The sequence below is a fragment of the Bombina bombina genome, chromosome 2, assembly GCF_027579735.1.
Source record: "Bombina bombina isolate aBomBom1 chromosome 2, aBomBom1.pri, whole genome shotgun sequence".
Classification (NCBI taxonomy): domain Eukaryota; kingdom Metazoa; phylum Chordata; class Amphibia; order Anura; family Bombinatoridae; genus Bombina; species Bombina bombina.
In genome coordinates, this window is record NC_069500.1 from 1080719097 (window position 1) to 1080745971 (window position 26875).

Here is a 26875-nt window from a genome sequence, read left to right on the forward strand (position 1 = left end):
GTCTACATCGAGGGGCCGCCCATCCGCCTCCCTACTGCAGCTCCCACCCACCAACGACTGGCCCCATCGATGGCTGACGCAGAGTGGGCCAGAGAGTGGCTCTCTCTGCATCGGTGGGGTAAAAAGGATATTGCAGTGATGCCTGAATATCGAGGAACCACTGCAAAACCCTGGAAGCGATCAGGATCGCTTCCAGAGCTTCAAACCCCAGAGGACGTGACAGGAACGTCCTTGGTCGTTACGGGTGTTTTTTTGTAGGACGTTCTTGGCACATCCTCGGTCATTAAGGGGTTAATAATTACAGGTATACCCCACTCATACAGTGGGTTAGGGACCGGAGCCCCGCTGTAAAGTAAAAAACGTCTTAAAGTGAAACAAGGCAGTTTTAGCTTTCTTGTTTCAAAACATGTTTGAACTAACATATATTAGGGGTGCAATAGTGCTACATTTAGTTTAACACTAGCATAGCACAATATTCAATTAGTATTCAATAAATACTGTACCTGTAAAATAGCGACAATTACTCTAGTAAAATTTGCCAGACTATAGCACTGATACACAGATTGCACTGTAATGCTGTAAACAGAGTAAATTAGGCATAACAAAATGGTGCAAGTCACTTTTCTCACAAGTACAGCACTGTTTCAAAATCCTTGGAGGTTGAACTTCAGCTCCACAAAGCGCTGTAAAGTGAGGGATACCTGTATAGTCAAAGTAACATCCTACTCTTTACCACTATTTCATAGCTGGCAACTAAACTATGTTTTCATAGCAATTTAAGTCCTACACCTTAATTTTCTTAGAAATGTGATGGTTTTACTGTAATTCTTTCACATACAGATCCTACAAAATCGACACTGAATCTACAATTAATCACTGCAACCCATCTTTTCACATTTTAAACAACTTTAAAAATAGAAACGTGGACTATAGGAACAAAAGATTAACTTCCTGTCAACCAACAGACCTAAGCTTTTAATGTTGCAATTTTAATATAGGTTGATCACTTCCCTGCTGATGAAGTCAATATTAAATTATGTACTAATGTTTCAAAATAAAAGCAATATTTTTACTATCTGGCTATGCTGTAAAACCAAGGAAAAGTAGTTGTACTTTGACCATGTGTAGACAGAGATTGCCAAATCAGGCACCGGGACTTAGGTCGATGAACACCCCCCCAAAAAAACAGTACAAGTGAGCCAATATGAGAGGTGTACCTTGTGCACTGAAGGGAGAAATCCTGTATATATACGGAACGATATCCGATGGCAGCGTGTCTGCCGACTTCTCTTGCTTCCGCCTCTATGCAAAACCCGGTCTGCAGCTCAATGAACGTCACCGCGTGACGTCAAGAGGGGGTGTGTATGTAGGCAAACTGTATATTCACCCGGCCCAGCGGTTATGAGGAGTGTTAGCCTGGACTCGAAAGCTGGTCAAATCATCACAGAAGAAGAAGGATGGAGTCCCAGGTTATAATAAAACAAATTCTTTTATTCGATTCTTTTAAAAGTTGAAGTGAGACACAGCTCACACAGACACAACATCAGCCAGAAAGTAAGTGGAGAGATGAGCGTAGCACCAGTGGCTTACATGTTTCGGCGAAATGCCGTAATCATAGCCTAAGGTGCTATACCTGTGCAGTGTTTAAAAAGGAGGTGTGAAGTGATTCAATTGGCTAAAAACACTTTCAAAGAAAAAACAACAACAAACGCCCATTTCAACACATTTAGCATGAACATAAAAGTTAACCCTATTCATGTCAGAATATATTTTAGAGCAAGGGGGTAGGTAAAAGAAAGCAAACATATATGATGTATAAGTAAAGAGAAAACGGAAAAGAAGAGAAGAAAGAAACTGGAAAATCAGCAAATAGATTGAGGGAACAGAGAAGCAGCAATATGGGACACTTAAAGTGTTCACATGGAAAAAAAGGATATAGTCACAATATATGTAAGATAGTATGCAAGATACTTAATGTTATTAAATAATGTTATTAAATGATTGCCAAATAGACAATGCGTGAACATAGACGAAAATATCGATATAATGATTTAAACACGCAATGTCGCTATGCAAAAGAAAAGAAGAGAGAAAGAGAAGAATAGAGAATAGAAAGGGGGTGGGGAGGGGGAAAATTAAAAAGGAGAGAAAGAAAGAAAAGAGAATAAAGAGACTGAGAAGAAGAGAGAGGGAAAAATAGAGGGGACTAATGAATACACATATAGCACATATATAAAAGTATATGTGTACGATATCGCATACACCCTATACAAATTAGGGTGCTGTATATAGTCTAATAAAGACAAAAAGAAAAATGTAGTGTACACAAACTGTAATGCTATATTTTTGTATATATATAATATATTAGATTAAAGATTATGTCGGAAGAATATAAAGGAACCACAGCAGATTCTAAGTATAGATGGATTGCAGCTATGAATCACACTATATGAGACAAATTGTACATGCGATATGGGCACTATAAACAAGAGTCAAATGGACAGCAATATATTGAAGAATAGAAAGTACATTGAGTATGCATGTATTAACAATTAGTCCCAAATGAAAATAGTCAGGGTTAAGGACTACGGACATATGTACTTGAATGTGAATAGGACAGTAGAGGAAGATTGATTTGTCAAAATATATATTATGAATTGACCTATACATTGACATATAGACATCTACTCCCAAAAGTTGATCAAATCAAATTTGGAGTTAAGCCCTTGAGGAAGTCTGGTTTTTAATTGGAAAATCCAAAAGGTTTCACGTTTAGCTAGAACCTTGTCTATATCTCCCCCTCTCATAGGGACTTTGGCTTTTTCAATGGCTGCCCATCTAAACGAATTAAGGCAGCAGTTATGTTTGGTGGCAAAATGTTGCACTAAAGGAGTTGTAGCCGTACCCCTAGTCAGGGAGGAGATATGTTCTCTTATTCTAGAGTTAACGTCCCTAGACGTGAGACCAACATATTGAATATTGCAAAGGATGCAAGTGACAAGATATATGACATTAGTGCTGGTACAGTTTAGACAGGATTTTATAGGATAGATGGTCCCAGTTACAGTGGATCTAAATTCTGTCGTAATTTGAGCATAGTCACATGGCTTGCACTTTTTATGACCACATCTATACATGCCCTGATGTCTCAACCAAGAGCTACTAGGTTGTGTTGTAGATCTAAGTTGTGTAGGTGATAGAATTGAAGCCAAAGTGGCACATTTTTTGTAAGAGCATCTAATGCCATTTTTCACTACATCTGTGAGCTTGTCGTCTGTCGTTTTGTAGATGTCTATATGTCAATGTATAGGTCAATTCATAATATATATTTTGACAAATCAATCTTCCTCTACTGTCCTATTCACATTCAAGTACATATGTCCGTAGTCCTTAACCCTGACTATTTTCATTTGGGACTAATTGTTAATACATGCATACTCAATGTACTTTCTATTCTTCAATATATTGCTGTCCATTTGACTCTTGTTTATAGTGCCCATATCGCATGTACAATTTGTCTCATATAGTGTGATTCATAGCTGCAATCCATCTATACTTAGAATCTGCTGTGGTTCCTTTATATTCTTCCGACATAATCTTTAATCTAATATATTATATATATACAAAAATATAGCATTACAGTTTGTGTACACTACATTTTTCTTTTTGTCTTTATTAGACTATATACAGCACCCTAATTTGTATAGGGTGTATGCGATATCGTACACATATACTGTTATATATGTGCTATATGTGTATTCATTAGTCCCCTCTATTTTTCCCTCTCTCTTCTTCTCAGTCTCTTTATTCTCTTTTCTTTCTTTCTCTCCTTTTTAATTTTCCCCCTCCCCACCCCCTTTCTATTCTCTATTCTTCTCTTTCTCTCTTCTTTTCTTTTGCATAGCGACATTGCGTGTTTAAATCATTATATCGATATTTTCGTCTATGTTCACGCATTGTCTATTTGGCAATCATTTAATAACATTATTTAATAACATTAAGTATCTTGCATACTATCTTACATATATTGTGACTATATCCTTTTTTCCATGTGAACACTTTAAGTGTCCCATATTGCTGCTTCTCTGTTCCCTCAATCTATTTGCTGATTTTCCAGTTTCTTTCTTCTCTTCTTTTCCGTTTTCTCTTTACTTATACATCATATATGTTTGCTTTCTTTTACCTACCCCCTTGCTCTAAAATATATTCTGACATGAATAGGGTTAACTTTTATGTTCATGCTAAATGTGTTGAAATGGGCGTTTGTTGTTGTTTTTTCTTTGAAAGTGTTTTTAGCCAATTGAATCACTTCACACCTCCTTTTTAAACACTGCACAGGTATAGCACCTTAGGCTATGATTACGGCATTTCGCCGAAACATGTAAGCCACTGGTGCTACGCTCATCTCTCCACTTACTTTCTGGCTGATGTTGTGTCTGTGTGAGCTGTGTCTCACTTCAACTTTTAAAAGAATCGAATAAAAGAATTTGTTTTATTATAACCTGGGACTCCATCCTTCTTCTTCTGTGATGATTTGACCAGCTTTCGAGTCCAGGCTAACACTCCTCATAACCGCTGGGCCGGGTGAATATACAGTTTGCCTACATACACACCCCCTCTTGACGTCACGCGGTGACGTTCATTGAGCTGCAGACCGGGTTTTGCATAGAGGCGGAAGCAAGAGAAGTCGGCAGACACGCTGCCATCGGATATCGTTCCGTATATATACAGGATTTCTCCCTTCAGTGCACAAGGTACACCTCTCATATTGGCTCACTTGTACTGTTTTTTTGGGGGGGTGTTCATCGACCTAAGTCCCGGTGCCTGATTTGGCAATCTCTGTCTACACATGGTCAAAGTACAACTACTTTTCCTTGCCTTTGCTAAATTATGGGTATTAACTGGTGATACCCAGGTTGTTACTTCAAGCCAATGTGTGATTAATACCAGCGGTTACACTCCTCTACCTACTTGATGGACATTTGTACACTGAGACACTAATTTGAGGAGTTCTCAATTTCTCCCTTGTTCCATATAACATAGAACATGGAAGGCACCACTCAGCCACAGTTTTATTCCCTCATGTCAGCTTCAGCAAGGGTGCATACAGAGACTGAATGTGCTAAGATATTTTCTGATGATCAAGGGACTTTATCCTTATCTACATTGTTTGAATCCCTGGAAAATCTCCTATTTAAGGAAATCAAAGCACAATGGGACATTTGGACATTCCAATCCTATATAAAAGCCAAAATGATCCCAAGGGGTCTGCGCATTTTGAAGTTTCCTACTTTTGAAGTTGATATAAATGATAAAGATTTTGTGAATGCATGGAATAATGTACTAACAGATTGTTCATTACAGCTTATGCAATTATTAATACAAATTAGAACACAACATCTTAATGACATCAAAAGTGAGATAGATACATTACAACTTGAACTTAACAAACGCAGTACAGACCCTGACTTCTCTAGATTTGATGCTATTTTACAAACATCTTTAGCTAAGGGTAAACAAGTGATAATGGAAAACAAACATGTCAAATTTATTAGGGACAAAACTGACTACTCTAAAGATTCGGTTTACCTCTGGAATAAGAAACAACGTAGGGAATATAGACGCAATACACCTAAATCCAATAAACAGAAAAATAAACGCAGAAATCGCAATAGACACCACAAATCTGTAACTTTTACAGACAGCGATACAGATAGATCAGACAAATCGTCTGATGAAAATCTCTCTGCTAGTGAGGAAGAGGTAGATATATTAACACGAACTAATACTATAACCAATCAACAGCCAAGTACTATACTAAAAACAGCTCCTCCACATATTTCTCTTATTAATGGTACCATACAGGGCACAAACCCTATAGACTAGAAACAAGTGGGTGCATCTAACACTAAATATGTTGCGACCAATACAAATACAGGCATTCATTCATATACTCCTTACACACATATGAGTACTAATGATAATGTGTGTGATCAATCAACCTTGGAACAGGTTTTTCCCTTAGGACAGATGCCACAGGGGATAGGGGTTTCACGACACTCCAATCTACAAAACCAAGACAGGTACCCAGTGAGAGGCAATCGCACTCAAACGAAATACAAGTAGATTCAGTTATAAACCTATCGTCCCTTCAGCTTAACAAAGATCAGCTAGAATTGCTTGGCCTAGGATTAGGTTTTGCCCCTACAACAAAGTTTGACCTATTTCAGACAATGATAGATGTTAATCGTCTCATCAGAAATATAACTTTAAAAAAGCATTTTACATCCAACACCTCTGAATGCATTTCTTACAATGACAATACAGTTTTCAATTCACACATTACGGAGTCCTTTACTGAGGCCTGTGATGTTCTTAATTTAGAACACCTATACTCTGAATCTTCTTCAAGTCAGGGCACCATCAACAATGCTGCCACCTTTAAGGATAAGTCTAAATTCTATCCCATCCAGTCCAGAGGACAAATTATTGAGACTTTTCACTCTCGGGTGGAACGAGATCTACAGATTCTCAATGATAATTCTACAGGTTACACCCACAATTTGCCTATCAGACTAAAAAAGGCTATGAGTACACTACAAAATAACACTAATATTGTCATACGCCCGGCTGATAAAGGTGGCAGCATTGTTGTTCTAAATAGATCGGACTATGTGGCAGAAGCCCATCGCCAATTGAATAATCCACAAGAGTACACTCCCCTTACGACAAATCCAACAGCTAGATTCAAAAAGGATCTTCTTGGAATTTTGGATGACGGTGTTGAACATGGGTTTCTTAATGAGCAAACTGCTTCATTCTTATATGTTCAACATCCTAAGATACCCATGTTCCACCTTTTTCCAAAAGTCCACAAATCCCTTATTAATGTCAAGGGTCGCCCCATTGTTAGTGGGGTTGATTCCCTACTAGAAAGACTTTCATCCTGGCTTGATAGTATTCTACAGCCTTTGGTGAACACCTTACCATCCTTTACCAAGGACACAAAACATATTATCAACTTATTGGCTAAACACAAGTGGAATGACAACTTTGTATGGGTGACAATAGATGCAGTCTCCCTGTATTCTTCCATACCCCACACAGAAGGTATCATGGCTATAAAATTCTTTTTAGCCAATTATACAGAGTATACTGAGGACTTTCAAAACTTCATAATTCGTGTATTGGAATTTTTACTCACTCACAATTTCTTTTGTTTTGAGTCCAATTTCTATCTTCAGAAAAGGGGTACAGCTATGGGGGCAAAATTTGCCCTCTCATATGCTAATCTCTACTTAGGCTTTTGGGAGATTTACCACATCTATGGAGACATCAATCCCTACAGGTCCTCTATATATTTTTATAAAAGATATATAGATGACCTGCTATGTATTTGGTCAGGTCCTTCAGAAGATGTGCCCAAATTCATTTCTTGGCTGAATCAGAATGAGTTGAATCTCAGTTTTACCTTCACCTCTGATCCAGTCAATATAGATTATCTTGATCTCACACTTACTGGTAACTGTAATGGCACCATTTCCACCAAGGTCTTCCGTAAACCAATATCAGGCAATACACTTTTACATGCTACATCTTGTCATCCCACAAATACTGCTTTTGCTGTGGCCAAAGGCCAATTTATGCGCATTAAAAGAAATTGTAGTAGGGAGGAAGATTTTGAACATGAAGCTAACCTATTGGAAAACAGACTAAAATTGCGAAAATATCCTAAAAGACAAATAAAACAGGCAAGACAACAAGTTAACCTCATCCCCAGAGAGTCAATGCTACTTGATAAATACAAGAACACAACAAGCAATTTTCAGGGTATTCACTTCGTCACAGAGTACAGTGCTCAATACACCGAGGTCTGCAACATTATCAAAAGACATTTTCCTCTTCTAATTGCAGACGACAAGCTCACAGATGTAGTGAAAAATGGCATTAGATGCTCTTACAAAAAATGTGCCACTTTGGCTTCAATTCTATCACCTACACAACTTAGATCTACAACACAACCTAGTAGCTCTTGGTTGAGACATCAGGGCATGTATAGATGTGGTCATAAAAAGTGCAAGCCATGTGACTATGCTCAAATTACGACAGAATTTAGATCCACTGTAACTGGGACCATCTATCCTATAAAATCCTGTCTAAACTGTACCAGCACTAATGTCATATATCTTGTCACTTGCATCCTTTGCAATATTCAATATGTTGGTCTCACGTCTAGGGACGTTAACTCTAGAATAAGAGAACATATCTCCTCCCTGACTAGGGGTACGGCTACAACTCCTTTAGTGCAACATTTTGCCACCAAACATAACTGCTGCCTTAATTCGTTTAGATGGGCAGCCATTGAAAAAGCCAAAGTCCCTATGAGAGGGGGAGATATAGACAAGGTTCTAGCTAAACGTGAAACCTTTTGGATTTTCCAATTAAAAACCAGACTTCCTCAAGGGCTTAACTCCAAATTTGATTTGATCAACTTTTGGGAGTAGATGTCTATATGTCAATGTATAGGTCAATTCATAATATATATTTTGACAAATCAATCTTCCTCTACTGTCCTATTCACATTCAAGTACATATGTCCGTAGTCCTTAACCCTGACTATTTTCATTTGGGACTAATTGTTAATACATGCATACTCAATGTACTTTCTATTCTTCAATATATTGCTGTCCATTTGACTCTTGTTTATAGTGCCCATATCGCATGTACAATTTGTCTCATATAGTGTGATTCATAGCTGCAATCCATCTATACTTAGAATCTGCTGTGGTTCCTTTATATTCTTCCGACATAATCTTTAATCTAATATATTATATATATACAAAAATATAGCATTACAGTTTGTGTACACTACATTTTTCTTTTTGTCTTTATTAGACTATATACAGCACCCTAATTTGTATAGGGTGTATGCGATATCGTACACATATACTTTTATATATGTGCTATATGTGTATTCATTAGTCCCCTCTATTTTTCCCTCTCTCTTCTTCTCAGTCTCTTTATTCTCTTTTCTTTCTTTCTCTCCTTTTTAATTTTCCCCCTCCCCACCCCCTTTCTATTCTCTATTCTTCTCTTTCTCTCTTCTTTTCTTTTGCATAGCGACATTGCGTGTTTAAATCATTATATCGATATTTTCGTCTATGTTCACGCATTGTCTATTTGGCAATCATTTAATAACATTATTTAATAACATTAAGTATCTTGCATACTATCTTACATATATTGTGACTATATCCTTTTTTCCATGTGAACACTTTAAGTGTCCCATATTGCTGCTTCTCTGTTCCCTCAATCTATTTGCTGATTTTCCAGTTTCTTTCTTCTCTTCTTTTCCGTTTTCTCTTTACTTATACATCATATATGTTTGCTTTCTTTTACCTACCCCCTTGCTCTAAAATATATTCTGACATGAATAGGGTTAACTTTTATGTTCATGCTAAATGTGTTGAAATGGGCGTTTGTTGTTGTTTTTTCTTTGAAAGTGTTTTTAGCCAATTGAATCACTTCACACCTCCTTTTTAAACACTGCACAGGTATAGCACCTTAGGCTATGATTACGGCATTTCGCCGAAACATGTAAGCCACTGGTGCTACGCTCATCTCTCCACTTACTTTCTGGCTGATGTTGTGTCTGTGTGAGCTGTGTCTCACTTCAACTTTTAAAAGAATCGAATAAAAGAATTTGTTTTATTATAACCTGGGACTCCATCCTTCTTCTTCTGGTATGCTGTAAAACCTACAGTATCTTCTCACTTACTATTTAGGGTTATCTGTTTCCAGTATGGTGAAACTGTGACACAAATAATACATTTGCAGGCACACCACATCTGGGTTACCATCATACTGCTTGTTTTCAATGGCTGCACTTGTAGTACTTAATATTTTTCTTGTGAACACATACTATACTTCAGTAATTATGATTTTGTGTTGATAACTACTATGAATTTTAAAAAAATAACTTTACTATTTCTTTAATTCCATTTTAAATTGTGAAAATAAATAAAGGGCATTAAAGAAATATTTCTAGATTATTATTCCCAAAGTTGGGGGGGACACGCTCAAAAAGATTTACCACCCTTGATTTTCTATCCTTGGCTCTTGTATTGGTTTGTTTTGCTGGCATCTATGCTACATTTGAAATAAGAAATCTAGATTGAATTTACACTATGGAACTCTGGACTTCCTACTGGCGCCCATACTTATTAGGGGATACTAAAAGGTACAAACAATGCATAGCACAAAGTGGTATTAAAGGGACACTGAACCCAAAATGTTTCTTTTGTAATTCAGAAAGAGCATGCCATTTTAAGCAACTTTCTAATTTACTCCTATTATCAATTTTTCTTCGTTCTCTTGCTAACTTTATTTGAAAAAGAAAACATCTAAGCTTTTTTTGGGTTCAGTACTCTGGACAGCACTTTTTTTATTGGTGGATGAATTTATCCACCAATCAGCAAGGACAACCCAGGTTGTTCACCAAAAATGGGCCAGCATCTAAACTTACAATCTTGCATTTCAAATAAAGATACCAAGAGAATGAAGAAAATGTTATAATAGGAGTAAATTAGAAAGTTGCTTAAAATTTCATGCTCAAACTGAATCACAAAAGAAAATTTTTTGGTTACAGTGTCCCTTTAAGTTATTTTTTACAACACACTCTCAGTTAACAACCCCATATATCCTACTAAGCTTTAGCTAAAGCAGACTTTCCCCATACTGCATTATCCCTTGTGTTCATAAGATTATCCTTCTTTTATTCCTCTCCTATTCAGTTTCTCACACTCATTATTTATGCTCTTGTTCTTTTTACAACGGTTTATTTTTTTAACAGTAAAACAAGATAAATTCCATTACTTAATATTGACACCTGCTTCTTTCATTTAAGACATTCATATTAACTAAATGACTGTTAATATAAATTTAAAACCAAAACATAAGATTAACATGAACCAATTAAGTCTTTACTGACAGGCATGGTGTTTGACTCCTGATGTTCAAGTCATTGCATTTGTGATTATGCTGCTGAAACAGTAACTTTTATAAGAAGTATTTTGCTAATGCAAGAATATTGCAAAAATGATTTGATTTAAAATTGGAAAGCACCCATGCACATTTCAATTTGACCTTTCTGCCCCTTTAAACAGTCTAGGCATGCTATATTACAGGGCATCAGAAGGTTCTGACACATAACTTATTGCAGTCCTCTACAAAAATTCTTAAATAAAATGGTCCTTAGTTTAAAAAAAAAATGGTATCACTCTTCAGTGTTTTAGGCTCTTACAGCGAGAAGTTACCAACTTCAACAAATATTTATGATATTGTGAAATAAAGGCAAGTTACAAAAACATGCTATCTTAAGTTAAAAATAATAGGCAAAAAGTAAATGCATCAGAAGTGGCAAGGTTTGTTATCAGAGATGTGCTCCCTGAATCACAGCTAGGTGAAGGATGATGTATCAGTGAAAATCCATGCTAACAAATCACAAGAGGCATGACAATGTATGAATTTCCAGAACTACTGAAACAGAATACACTATACTTTCCAATACTATGGAGCTAGACCTGTTCTCAAAAAGCATGCTGCAAATGAGAACACCACAGTTTACTGAGACAGTTGTCCTAATAATATGCAGTAGTTGATTTAGCTTCCTGCATATTTCTAATGACTACTGTATAATAAAAGACACAAAAAAGATCTATTTAATAAAAACCTGCCACAACATCCCATGACATACATCTCCTGAATGTGAACATGAATTTAGTTAGGTGTGGAGCACCAGGAAAGAAAATGCCTTATTTTGTAAGGACCTACTATGTAAGCCAATCTGGGATCTGCTCACTGCTTGACGCCATTATTATTAGTTATTTGTAGAGTGTCAACAGATTCTGCAGTGCTGTAAAAATAGGTATGAGAAGACATGAAGATGACTTACAGAGAAGTTGAGCTTGCAGGCTTATGAGGAGGTTCAAGGCGCTTCTAGATTGTAAATTCCCACGGGAATAGGACCCTCAATCCCTCCTGTATGTGTTTGTAAATTTTGCCCTGTATCTTACAAGTCTTATATTGTTTTATTTAAATGAATTGTATCGATGGACAGCGCTGCGGAATATGTTGGCGCTTCATAAATAAAAGTATAATAATAATAATGACAAAAGTGAGGAACTGAGGTAAAAAAAGGTTAGCGTACGTACAATTTCTACCTGCACTTTTCATGTCTACCTGTAGGTGTCACTATTACATTCTATCTCAATGTAAATACTGTATTTACTGCGTTCCTCTCCCCTTTCCTCACATATTTATCTTGCGATTGGCTGACTAGATGTTTTCAGCTAGCTGCCAGTAGGGCAATGTTGTTTCTTTAGCAAAGGATAACAAGATAATAAAGCAATTTGATAATAGAAGTAAATTGGAAAGTTATTTAAAATTGTGTTCTATCCAAAAAATGAAAGAAATTTGGGGGGTTTCCTGTCCCTTTACGTTTAACCTGTTCTTGCAGTGTGAAATTCAACAGTATTATATGTAGTGATTACTGGAATCAATCAGGTTGTAATACATTTTTATATATATATTTTTATTTTTTTTTAAATATAGAGCTGATTTTAAACTTGATAACACATTTTAATTTGAAATATACTTTATAAAAAAAAGCCAGCTAGACCATTGTAAGGTTAAAATTAAAAATAAAGCCAGCCATGAGACTAATTTCTGCATTAAGTGCCATCCTTTAGGAAGCATATATTATACATCACCAGCATAAGCACAGAGCACTTAACCCAAAGGCTGCCAAAAAGGGCTGTAGTGCACTGCATAGTCAGTGGTTAAAAAGAAGTGAAAGTGTTGTCCTGCTCCGCTGAGGAGAAACATCTGGCAGAATAGGGGAAGGAAGTTACTGTAATTCTGCTAGGGAACACAAGAGTTGCTGCTTTTTCCCCAGAGTCTCCATGTGTTGACACTGCAGGAAGACGCAATACAATAAACAGCCACAGCACAAATTAAAGTTATGTGTGGATCCAGCCCCTTGTGCTGTCAAGCAAAGCATATAAGATCCTAGCAGTAAAATAGAGCAGGTTCCCAGGTAGACTGACACTGTGGAACCTACAGCAAACAGGCTATACATTAACATGTCCTCTGCACACTAAGTAAGGGAAACAAACGCAGCAACACCGGCTCCTCAGAGACACTGCAGAAAATGTTTCACTAAAAAAAAATCTCATTGCAGAAAGTGAGAAGAGGCCTGGCCAGGCATCCCTGCTAGTTTACATATGCCCCAGCTGTCACAGCCCAGTACCTCAGCAGGTCTTCAAGCCGCACACCAACTTCCGGTAGCACTACCCCCACCCATCGAAAATGCAAGTATACTGGCTGCCACCTCATTACATGAACAAAGTTAACCCAGGCCCAGTTTCCTGCCGATCCACATTTGCTCCAGAGCTGTTATCTTAGCAGAGTTCAGTGCTGCTGGCCTTGCATGTTAAAGGGACATGACGCCCCAAAAAATTATTTCATGATTCAGAAAGAGCAAACAATTTTACGAATTTCCGATTTACTTCTATTATTAAATGTGCTTCATTCTCCTGGTATCATTTGTTGAAGGTGCAGCAATGCACTACTGTAAACCAGCTGAACACATCAAGAGAGCCAGTATCAAGAGGCAGCCACTAGTCAGCAGCTAGCTCCCAGTAGTGCATTGCTGCTTCTGAGCCTACCTAGGTATGCTTTTCAACAAAGAATACAGAAAAAGCAAATGAAATAATATAAGTAAATTGGAAAATTGTTTAAAATAGTGTGCTCTATCTGAATCATGACATTACTGTCCCTTTAACGCCAATCAAGCAGCCTCTATTAGTGGGTTATACCTACTTCAAACTCCAACTTGTCAATGCTAGTGGTGCCCTGGTTTGTCAAGGGCTGCTGTAAATGCATTCAAATGTAAATGTTTAAATATATTTAAAAGAATATTATACACCTCTTGTGTTTGTATAAAAAATATCTTTGTCCCACACTCCCTAGAGAAGCAAAAAAAGCATATCCTGTGACCTTGTTTCAAAATGTTGTATCCTGCTTAAATCAGCTGTTTGAGTTATAGCATTTGTGGCTTACAGAATTACAGAGTTTCCATTTGGCCTTTCTAGGGAATGTGGGATAATTATAAAATTTTACACAAATGCTAAAGGGATTTTATATCACATCAATAACAAAAAAAAAACTAGGGTGCTATTTTTTTTTCCTCAGGCCATCGTTGATTAGTAAGTATGCTTTATGGATTGTGCATGAAACAAACCAATCAGAACCCATTTTAAGAAACTTCCAATGTACTTCTATTAACAAATGAAACTTGTTCATTTGGTATGATTTGTTGAAAACTATTATTATCATCAGGTATTTGTAGAGCGCCAACAGATTCTGCAGCGCTAGCATACCTAGTTAGGCTCATCAGCAACAATGCGCTACTCAGAGCTAGCTGGTAATTGGTAGCAGCACACATGCCTCTTCTCACTGTCTCACTAGATCTGTTGATAGATTTTGGTGCTTTACCACTGACTTTAACTATGTGTTTAATACATTGTCACATGCAAGGAAAAATATAATAGTAATGCTCATTAGAGCATTTTCTTTTTTTCACGTCTATGTATGTTTAAAGAATTACACTGGTATTTCTTTAGATATAAAGAAACAAAGTATGTTTATACATGTATAGAATAAGCAAGCAATTGTGTGCCAAATAAAATGTTTTAAATCCATTTAAAACTTTATTTTCATAATAAAATATGCAGGATTTTGCAGTTTATGAGTACGACCAATGTATATACAATTATATAGACATTAAAAAGCTCTTACTGTCCTATGTAGCAGAATCAAAGTAAATGCAGGACATGCTCTAGTCATTCTATACCATTATAAAATGTACAGTTCTCACAAGGTAATTATAGTTACCCGACATATTAAATAACAAGTTTGTTGGGGTGTTTTGCGTGTGGGGGGGTAATTTTCTGCGTAATGTCCCTTTATCACACAACGACTGTTAGCAATGATTTTATCAATTCAAAAGCACTTGCACTTTAATAATAAACTCAAGACTCTTACATAAAGTGTCACAGTAACTGTCACCACTACTTCATCACTCGTTTCCGACTCCGTTCAAATAAGTCTCTACCAAACCGCCAGCCCTGTGTTGTGAGAGGCACTGTCTGATGATGTCACTGAGCTGCGTCTGCCACTGAATGGGTGTCATGCGTCTCTCGGTGACACGCTGCTTACGTCGGCCTATCCATGCCAGGTTGGTGGGAGGAGACGTTGGCCATTTTGGCCGGTTTCTTTTCGTGTGGTTCGCACGTTGCTACACGAAGAGTAGGGGGTAGGAGGACTTTTATTTTTTATCGTCCGCCTCCCTCCTACCATCACCACCACCCTGCATCTGAGCGTGTAGTGTGGTGTATATCGCCCATTTTCTCTGGTGAGTTAGTTTTTAGGCCTCCTTCTGGTGTCATCTCTCTAAGGCCGTTCTGTGTTCTCAGACGCTTTGTATGCTACATAATATGTCAATTGTGTGTCAGTGGTTGTCAGGAAATATTAGGAAAGACTATTAAATAGGGAAAGGTACATAATTGTTCACTTTGTAAAGCTAGTGATAATTCTGTATATGTATGAATTGTTTGGAAAACACAGGTAACGTTTTAATTTGTATTGTATTTCATTTTTTTAATTGTCGATTCTTTTAATATTTTTAACTGTTACATCTCTAGGAACGATTTGCATTACAGTGAACAGTAGTTTAATTTATTTTTTCATTCATAAATATTGGGGGGACATATTGAGGCCATTATTTCTACCCTTTGGACTAGCTGGATCTTAGTGTGTTGTTAATCGTGGCGAGTTATTTTGCTATATAAAATTCTGCAATGACTTTAGTAGTTGTGGTGTGACATTTTACTACAGGAGTAGACAGATCCCATATGGCCAAAACCTTTTCAGATGACATAGAGCTCCCTCGTTGCTTTCTTGTGATATTAACGTTAAAATTGTTGGCACCTAAATACTCTGACTGTTAAACAGTTGTGTTCCACTAGAGATCTGTAAAGCACTGTGTACTACTAATATGGTTACATACTGTGTTCATGTGTAATATACTACTTCAGTGACAAAGTTTTAGCAGTGTATTGTAGCCAATGTCTTCACATAAATTGCTTTGTTTGTAGTGTGACTCTCCTTTAAATAAAGGCTATTACATATGTATTTGTATTGTAAATGTATCTTTCAGTGTTTAAATGAGTTGTGTGTGTGTGTTCTTGCATCGCTGCTGTCATTGTAACCATATGGGAAGTGTAACAAGTTCATCTGTATGGCACATTGAGATTAAAAACTGAATATGGTGGTACAAACTTCTGTTTAAAAAAAAAAAGATTTTGGTCGTTTTTAAGAAAAAAAAATGTAATCTTAAAACCTATTTAAACAGGATTAAGCTAGTATTCTACTAAAATACTGTATAAATGCTTGTTGATACAGCAGCTCCTATAATTGTTAACAATGGTGAAAAATACCTGCAGGTTTGCTAAAAAAAATTTAAACAAATGTATGGTCTGCATTACCCTGTTTTATTTATAAGGTTGTGCATTCAGCATAGGGAAAAATTACAAACTTGTCGAAAGATGCTGGATTATAACTATAGTAAGAGTTGGTAAGAAGAAAACTTTAAACATGCAGGTTATTAAAAAAAACAGATTTTAAACTTGCATCTAAAAGTGACTGAGTTGCTATCTTATCCTCCTCTCTATAGGTTTGACTACCCCACCCCTGATTAGTAAGCAGTTTTACAGTGAAATGGGTTGCAAGATCTGTCCTTTTCATTAGTTGTACACCAGAGTTACCCAGCCTTTTACAATGAGGGGCCAAATTATTTTCTTTTCCACTCCTTAGGGCTAGTGAATACATACATTTTTAGTCCTGAGTAAATCTTTCTTCTGCATACACTTTAAACTAGAAATGTGTTAAGTGTTTCAAACCTATGTCTATACAATGACCCATGAACATATACTCGATCTACCCAGCAGCAGTTAGACATAATACGGTGTATAGCACAGTGCTCAACAAATCTGTTTAAAAATTTTGAGTCAATAAGAATATTTAGGAGCCAGACAGTGGTATATAGAAATATTAATTTATTATTTTATAAAGCCCCAACAAATTCCACAGTGCTGTCCATGGGTACAAAAGATAAAAGTACAACATTAATACAATATTTTTAAGAGACAGCAAAATTAATCAAACAAATACAGGAGTAATTGAGATCCCTAGTCCCGTGGGAGCTTATGATCTAGAAGGGTGAGAAACAGGAGGTGGGGACTGCAAAAAAGGTGAGTGATGTTAAAGGGACATAATACTCGTATGCTAAATCACTTGAAACTGATGCAGTATAACTGTAAAAAGCAGACAGGAAAATATCACCTGAGCATCTCAATGTAAAAAAAAGTTAAGATATTTTACCTCAACTTCCTCAGCTCAGAAGAGTAAGTTCTGTGTAAAAAGTTATACTCAGCTACTGCCCAGCTGCAGGTAAAAAAAAAAAAAAGAAGAAATGAACAGCAGCCAATCAGCATCAACAGTGTTGAGGTCATGAACTCTTTTACTGTGATCTCATGAGATTTGACTTAACTCTCATGAGATTTCATAGTAAACTTCCTTAAACTGAATAAGGAAATAAGATGAGTGTTCACGAAGCTCACTCCCTTAGCTGTCCCGGGACAGACATACTGATTTGCTGCTTAGAAGTCCTTTACAATGGGATGTGGCTACTGAGCAACTTTTGAGGTAAAATATCTTTCTTTTTACATAGAGATGTTCAGGTGATATTTTCTAGTCTGCTTTTTACAGCTATGCTGCATCACTTTCAAGTGTTTCAACATTTGGGTATTATGGCCATTTAATACAGAGTTAGATAACGGCAGTTATTAGGCAAATGGAATTCATTAGTTACTGAGTTGGGTGATAAGCTTCCCTGAACAAAAATGTCTTTAGGGAGTGTTTAAAGGAGTACAGATTAGGAGAAAGTCTGACGGCACGAGGAAGTTCGTTCCAGAGGGTAGGTGCCGCACGAGAGAACTCCTGTAGTCTAGCATGGGAGGCACCAGTAAACTCAACAATGTTAAAGTGAATGTAAAGTTTGTGGAATGAGTGCCCGGTTTTTAAAAATCCTATTTAAAACAGGGGCACTTTCATTCATCAAACTTTTACATTTCACTAGTTTTGTTAAAATACTTACCTTTTCTTCTTGAAAGACGCTCCAGCGCTTCTCCAGCCCGTCGCAAGCCTCTTCATACGTCGGTAATGACGATTCCGGCATTCTCCAACCACAGCTTCCCACCCTGTCGAATCATTGCCTAAAGCAACGCCGTGAGTGGAGGACAGCCGGGATTGTCATTTCTAACGTAGGAAGAGGCTTGTGTCGTGCGGGGGAAGCGCTGAAGCGTCTTTCACAAAGAAAAGGTAAGTATTTTAACAAAACCAGTGAAATGTAAAGTTTGATAAATGCAAGTGCCCCTGTTTTTTTATAGGATTATTAAAAATCAGGCACTGGTTCATCAAATGTTCTAAAAAAAAAAAAAAAATCTTGCAAAATCGCACCTTTTCTTGAATATGGGTAAATAAGAACATAAGTAAGGGAATTGGCAGATGCTACTGTGCTGCACGGTTTTATTCTAATATACCCCATGTAGCCCATGGTCCTAAACTTTTCCTTCTGACTCCCAATGTTTTGGATTATTCTATGTCTAAAATGACTTTTTGATTATCCTAAATCTAAACTCAGAATTATCAGGCTTCTAAATTTTGTGAATAAATACATTTTGATGTCCTTTCTGCATATTCTGCAGAACTTTAAAAATTGCTTAGTAACTTGCATAATGTTTACTTACCGTGTTTTCTTTTCTTTATTTGATGTTATAAACAAAGATAAGATAAACTAGCACCTTTTAAAAGGAAATATGTTTAGTGTGTATTGAATATTTGTTTGTTTATGTTTATTAAATATTCTATTTTATATTTAAGGTCTTAAGTTTTGACTGCTACGAATATTTGTACCTGGCAAGATGGCAGACAAGTTAACGAGAATAGCTATTGTAAACCATGATAAATGTAAGCCAAAGAAATGTCGTCAAGAATGCAAGAAGAGTTGTCCTGTTGTTCGAATGGGTAAGTGTCTTTTCAAGAAATGTAACCATTAATTGTACTTAAAAGCATATGTTTTACATCTATGAAAGTACTGGCATTTATAGTTACACACACATGCATATATCATTTCATTTTTTATTTTGAGTTTCCCTATAGCATCTGGATACAATACAGTGACCTCTTCTTAGCCCCTTGCCTAAATAAATTGTCTCTGTAACATAGGCTTGATAAAGGGGGGGAAATGCCCTTACTAGTAATTAAACACCTATGAAACATCAAATTATAGCTTTGGATTTTTTTTTTCGTCAGTTAACACAATTCCCAAACTTTAAATAATTATATTGGTTTACCTTTTTGAATTGGACTTTTAAAGGGACATGAAGCTCACATTTTTTTCTCTCTCTGATTTACACAGAGCATACAGTTTAAAATAACTATCCTATTTGCTTCTATTATCAAATTTGCTTTATTCTCATCTATTTGTTGAAGAAGCATCAATGCATTACTGGTAACTAGCTGAACTCATTAAGTGAGGCAGTGATGAGGCATATATGTGCAGTCACCAATCAGCAGCTAGTTCCCAGTAGTGCATTGCTACTCCTGAATCTACCTAGGTATGTTTCTCAACAAAGGATACTAAGAGAATGAATCAAATTAGATTGTAGAGATAAAGTGTTAATTTAAATTTTTCTTACGTGTCTCTTTAATATCGTTATATGACCTTAAGTTTTTCTTTGCAGGAAAACTATGCATCGAGGTTACGCCACAAAGTAAAATTGTATGGATTTCTGAGACCTTGTGTATTGGCTGCGGTATCTGCATTAAGGTAACCTATAAACTGAATAACATTTGCATTACAACTTTATAATGCTAATTTTATTTCTTTGGAACTAAAATCCCTAAACAATTTTTTTTTTTTTTTTGTAATGCGTTGTGGTGGTGTGTTTAGTTTTTGTGCTTCCCTAGACATACATTTTCTCCTAAAAAAAAAAAAAAAAACCCAATCAACAAACAAATTTAGCTCATATGCCTTATAATCCTAATTGGAGGCCAGGGATGTATGGGCTAGTTAAAGGATACCACCAGACAACCATGGATCAGTTATTTGCAATTGCATTACTATATAAAACTTTGATGAGCATTACGGTCCTTTTAAAGTTAAAATTGAATTGATATTTGCTACAATGTATGCCAGCCATCTCCCCCCACCTTTGTTTTTATTTCTCTCTCTTTCTCTTTCTCCTTTTCTCTCTCTCTCTCTCTTTCTCCTTTTCTCTCTCTCTTTCTCTCTCTTTCCCTTCTCCCTTTAAGTGTGGTTTAACCATAGGACCAATCAAATGTCATAATATTCAGTGGGAGCATGCATGCTTTTGATGCTTGCTATATGGGTGGGTAGCAGTTCTAAAAGATTTGTGGCAGGTGTGCTAACTAAAGAGCTCTGAACAAGTGCAGTAGCACTTGCCTTCTTGTTTTCCTTTAACCCCTTAGTGACCATAGCACTTTTCCATTTGTTGACCGTTTGGGACCAAGGCTATTTTTACATTTCTGCGGTGTTTGTGTTTAGCTGTAATTTTCCTCTTACTCATTTACTGTACCCACACATATTATATACCGTTTTTCTCGCCATTAAATGGACTTTCTAAAGATACCATTATTTTCATCCATTATTTTCATCATATCTTATTTTATAATTTTTTAATAGTAAATTATAAGAGGAAAAATGGAAAAAAAAACAATTTTTTCAAACTTTGACCCCCCAAAATCTGTTGCACATCTACAACCACCAAAAAACACCCATGCTAAATAGTTTCTAAATTTAGAGTTTAAAGTTTAAAAATACCCAATGTTTACATGTTCTTTGCTTTTTTTGCAAGTTATAGGGCACTAAATAAAAGTAGCACTTTGCTATTTCCAAACCACTTTTTTTCAAAATTAGCGCTAGTTACATTGGGACACTGATATCTTTCAGGAATCCCTGAATATCCCTTGACATATATATATTTTTTTAGAAGACATCCCAAAGTATTGATCTAGGCCCATTTTGGTATATTTCATGCCACCATTTCACCGCAAAATGCGATCAAATAAAAAAAAATGTCACTTTTTCACAATTTTTTTCACAAACTTTTTCACAAACTTTAGGTTTCTCACTGAAATTATTTACAAACAGCTTGTGCAATTGTTGCACAAATGGTTTTAAATGCTTCTCTGGGATCCCCTTTGTTCAGAAATAGCAGACATATATGGCTTTTACGTTGCTTTTTGGTAATTCGAAGGCTGCTAAATGCCACTGCGCACCACACGTGTATTATGCGCAGCAGTGAAGGGGTTAATTAGGGAGCATGTAGGGTTAATTTTAGCTGTAGTGTAGTAAACAACCCCAAGTATTGATCTAGGCCCATTTTGGTATATTTCATGCCACCATTTCTCCGCCAAATGCGTTCAAATTAAAAAAAACTTTAAATATTTCACAATTTTAGGTTTCTCACTGAAATTATTTATAAACAGCTTGTGCAATTATGGCACGAATTGTTGTAAATGCTTCTCTGGGATCCCCTTTGTTCAGAAATAGCAGACATATATAGCTTTGGCGTTGCTCTTTGGTAGTTAGAAGGTCGCTAAATGCCGCTGCGCATCACACGTATATTATGTCTAGCAGTGGAGTTAATTAGATAGCTTATAGGGAGCTTGCAGGGTTAATTTTAGCTTTAGTGTAGAGATCAGCCTCCTACTAGACACATCCCACCCCCTGATCCCTCCCAAACAGCTCCCTTCCCTCCCCCACCCGACAATTGTCCCCGCCATCTTAAGTACTTGCAGAAAGTCTGCCAGTACTAAAATAAAAGTTTTTTTGGGGGGTTTTTATGTTTTAAAAAAAAAAAAAAAAAAAAATTCTTCTGCTGTGTAAGACCCCCCTTAGCCCCCAACCTCCCTGATCTCCCCCCCCCCAACAGCTCTTTAACCCCCCCCCCCCCTTATCAGCTAAGATTTAATTAAAGGGACAGTCTACTCCATAATTTTTATTAAATAAAAAGATAGGTAATCCCTTTATTATCCATTCCCCAGTTTTACACAGCCAGCATGGTTTATATTAAAGGGATAGTCTAGTCAAAACTTGTAACTTTCACAATTCAGAGCATGCAATTTTAAGCAACTTTCTAATTTACTCCTATTTTCTTTGTTCTCTTGGTATCTTTATTTGAGAAAGCAATGTAAGCTTATAAGCTGGCCCATTTTTGGTTCAGAACCTGGGTAGTGCTTGCTGATTGGTGGCTACAACTAATGATCATTTTCATAATCGATTAATTATATTTTTGACTAATCGGATAAAAAAAATCTTTTTCATGTATTTCAAATAAAATCCACATACTGATTGTTACAAATATAAACTTCAGACTTAAACTTTACATTAACACAACTGTCCAATTTTTAAGCAGAAGTACACATTTTTTATTAAGCAAAACAAAACCACAAACTGTTTGAAAAGAAGTAGAAAGAGGTAAACTATCACTGTTTATAACATTTAGGTTATTCACTCTTTCAGAAACTTTGCACTGAAATGCAATAATGTCTAAGACCACATGCTCCTGGCTGAGGCTGGCTCTTTTTTTTTTTTTTTTTTGCAAGCTATTTTGCCTGCAGCAGAGAAGAAGTGCTTGGGGTGCATAAGTAGGGTTTTGCCAATTTCACCAGGGTGGGATATTTATCTTTGTTAACTCTCCACCAATGCAAGGGGCCTCTTAACAAAGTTAGCCTGGACTTCATTTTAACATAAAAATATCTTGAATATCTATATGCAATGGTAAATAACCAGCTATATAAGGTTAGGGGAAAAAATATCAAGTCTGCTCTTAAAATAACAAATATATACTTAGAGGTTGAATTTGGTACATATTACAATAAATTATAAAAAAAAAACAAAGTCAAAAACGCTAAAGGGACACTGAACCCAAATGTTTCTTCGTTCTCTTGCTATCTTTATTTGAAAAAGATGGCATCTAAGCTAAAGAGCCAGACAATTTTTTGTTTCAGTACCCTGGACAGCGCTTGTTTGTTGGTGGGTGAATTTATCCACCAATCATCAAGAACAACCCAGGTTGTTCACCAAAAATGGGCCGGCATCTAAACTTACATTATTGCTTTTCAAAAGAAGATACCAAGAGAATGAATTTTGATAAACGGAGTAAATTAGTAAGTTGCTTAAAATTGCATGCTCTATCTGAATCACGAAAGAAAAAATGTCTGTTCAGTATCCCTTAACAGGACAAAGCCTTACACATTTATCTATACAGTGCATATAATCAGCAATAGCAAGCGATCTGCTAATAATTGTGCAAACAGATAATAGTGCACATCAATTCAAATAACAAATCCCATCAATCTAGGGCTAGGTGTAAATAACAAGCTCGGCACTATATCATGCAAAGCATAGTCCCAAATTACTTCACCTGTTTTAATATAAACAATCCAAATGATTACTTATTTCTGGGTTGCACATAAGCCAGGAGTAGTTGTAAACTTATGCTGTCCTTTAAAAGTGAAAAGTAAACGTCTGTAGGCCAAGGGCATAACCATAAAACACGATACCATGTGCAGGAGCTTCTTGGAGTGAAGCAGCTGGTGCTGTGCACAGTGCAACTAATTGCAACCCAACTAATCGATTATGAGATTTGTTGACAACTATTTTCATTATCGATTTATATTGATTACTTGTTGCAGATCTACAATGTTGGTTTTGCAAAGCTGGGGAAAGGGTAGTAAAGGCGTTATCAATAATAAGATCTGTACAGTGGGCACTTAGATCTGACAGTGGTTTATAGTGATATGGTGTTGTTTGCGCTGCTCAGAATCCACATTGTGATAACATTGACCGAGTTGGTAACCAAGCAGACGCTACTTAATACACATCACGCTCTAGTCTACTAATGAGATGTAGTAGGTGTTACCCTTCATCTCTCTGCTCGTGAATTAGGCTTGATGATTGGTCCGTTAGGGGTGTGTGGCCCATGTCTAGAAGCGTGATTGGTTTAAAATCGTAACCCAGGCAAAGATGTTTTTTATGTTTATTATTAGTTCTTTGATGTATTTACTTATGGCCTCTAAACACCAGACATGCTGCAGGCCTTGATATATATTTTATACACTTGATATTATACACAGTTATTCATTAGGTGCCTATCACAGTATAGGACTGTACACTTTGTTTAACACTAAATTGACCTATCAGGAGCTTTGTTTCTTCAGTTTCCACCTATCAGGAGCTTTGTTTCTTCAGTTTCCACCTATCAGGAGCTTTGTTTCTTCAGTTTCCACCTATCAGGAGCTTTGTTTCTTCAGTTTCACCTATCAGGAGCTTTGTTTCTTCAGTTTTCACCTATCAGGAGCTTTGTTTCTTCTGTCTTGACACGTAGACAGCCTTGATTGGCTGTGAAGAAGGGGAGGGTTTTACTTACCTTTAAAAGTTTGTCAATTTGCACTGTTTGTCAGAGGAAAGGACTGTTTTTGTGTTCCCCGAAACGTCACAATAATAAAATTTTGTTGTACCACAGACGGCTGAAGACCAGTGAGTGCTTAATCCTTGAATCTATCTACAATCTTATTATAGCACCCTGGCAGTTGCGTACTGACGGTGAGAGTGCATATACAGTACACTGACTATTATTTTTAGATATATATATATATATATCTATCTCTCTATATCTCTATCTATATATATATATATATATATATCTATATATATATATATATATATATATATATATATATATATATATATATATATATATATATATAGATAGATAGAGATTATATATATATAGATAGATAGATAGAGATATATATATATATATATATATATATATATATATATATATATATATATATATATAGATAGATAGATAGATAGAGATATATATAGATAGAGATATATATAGATAGAGATATATATAGATAGAGATATATATATATAGATAGATAGATAGAGATATATATATAGATAGATAGATAGAGATATATATATAGATAGATAGATAGAGATATATATATATAGATAGATAGATAGATAGAGATATATATATAGATAGATAGATAGAGATATATATATAGATAGATAGATAGAGATATATATATATAGATAGATAGATAGATAGAGATATATATATATATATATATATAGATAGATAGAGATATATATATATATATATAGATAGATAGATAGAGATATATATATAGATAGATAGAGATAGAGATATATATATATATATATATATATATATCTCTATCTATCTATATATATATATATCTCTATCTATCTATATATATATATATATCTCTATCTATCTATATATATATATATATCTCTATCTATCTATCTATCTATATATATATATCTCTATCTATCTATATATATATATCTCTATCTATCTATCTATCTATATATATATATCTCTATCTATCTATATATATATATCTCTATCTATCTATATATATATCTCTATCTATCTATCTATATATATATCTCTATCTATCTATCTATATATATATCTCTATCTATCTATCTATATATATATCTCTATCTATCTATATATATATATATATATATCTCTATCTATCTATCTATCTATATATATATCTATATCTCTATCACAGTGGATATAAAGAGTCTACACACCCCTGTTAAAATGTCAGGTTTCTGTGATGTAAAAAAATGAGACAAAGATAAATCATTTCAGAACTTTTTCCACCTTTAATGTGACTTATATACTGTAAAACTCAATTGAAAAACAAACTGAAATCTTTTAGGTGGAGAGAAGAAAACAAAAAAACCTAAAATAATGTGGTTGCATAAGTGTGCACACCCTCTTATAACTGGGGATGTAGTTCTGTTCAGAATTAAGCAATCACATTCAAAATCATGTTAAATAGGAGTCCGCATACACCTGCCATCATTTTAAAGTGCCTCTGATTAACCCCAAATAAAGTTCAGCTGCTCTAGTTGGTCTTTCCTGAAATTTTCTTGGTCGCATCCCCCAGCAAAAGCCATGGTCCACATAGCTTCCAAAGCATCAGAGGGATCTCATTTATTAAAAGGTAACACAGTGAAGACAGTGATCATCAAGTGGAGAAAATATGGCACAACATTGACATTACCAAGAACTGGACGTCCCTCCAAAATTGATGAAAAGACGAGAAGAAAACTGGTCTGGGAGGCTACCAAGAGGCCTACAGCAACATTAAAGGAGCTGCAGGAATATCTGGCAAGTACTGGCTGTGTGGTATATGTGACAACAATCTCACGTATTCTTCATATGTCTGGGCTATGGGGTAGAGTGGCAAGACGAAAGCCTTTTCTTACGAAGAAAGACATCTAAGCCAGGCTACATTTTGAAAAAACACATCTGAAGTCTCCCAAAAGCATGTGGTAAAAGGTGTTATGGCCAAAAAGTTCAACCTTGGTTTCATCAGACCACAATTCCAAAATAAATGTTTTTCGCAAAAACACTGCACATCACCAAAAGAACACCATACCCACAGTGAAGCATGGTGGTGGCAGCATCATGCTTTGGGGCTGTTTTTCTTCAGCTGGAACTGGGGCCTTAGTTAAGCTAGAGGGAGTTATGAACAGTTCCAAATACCAGTCAATATTGGCACAAAACCTTCAGGCTTCTGCTAGAAAGCTGAACATGAAGAG

At 35.9% G+C, this 26875-nt stretch overlaps 2 protein-coding genes across 2 annotated transcripts in view; one reads left to right on the forward strand and one right to left on the reverse strand.

The window, feature by feature from the left end:
• The window catches only part of ANAPC10 (anaphase promoting complex subunit 10), a 344328-nt gene extending 329085 nt beyond the window's left edge, over positions 1–15243 (reverse strand). Inside the window, exon 1 of the mRNA XM_053703704.1 lies at positions 15106–15243. The gene's annotated coding sequence lies outside the window, so the exon portion shown is untranslated. The remainder of the gene's footprint in view (positions 1–15105) is intronic.
• A 68-nt stretch (positions 15244–15311) lies between these two features.
• Positions 15312–26875, forward strand: part of ABCE1 (ATP binding cassette subfamily E member 1) — a 114983-nt gene continuing 103419 nt past the window's right edge. Inside the window, exons 1-3 of the mRNA XM_053700213.1 lie at positions 15312–15475; positions 19063–19206; positions 19926–20011. Of these exons, the coding sequence (XP_053556188.1) occupies positions 19104–19206; positions 19926–20011 (189 nt within the window). The 5' untranslated portion in view covers positions 15312–15475; positions 19063–19103. The remainder of the gene's footprint in view (positions 15476–19062; positions 19207–19925; positions 20012–26875) is intronic.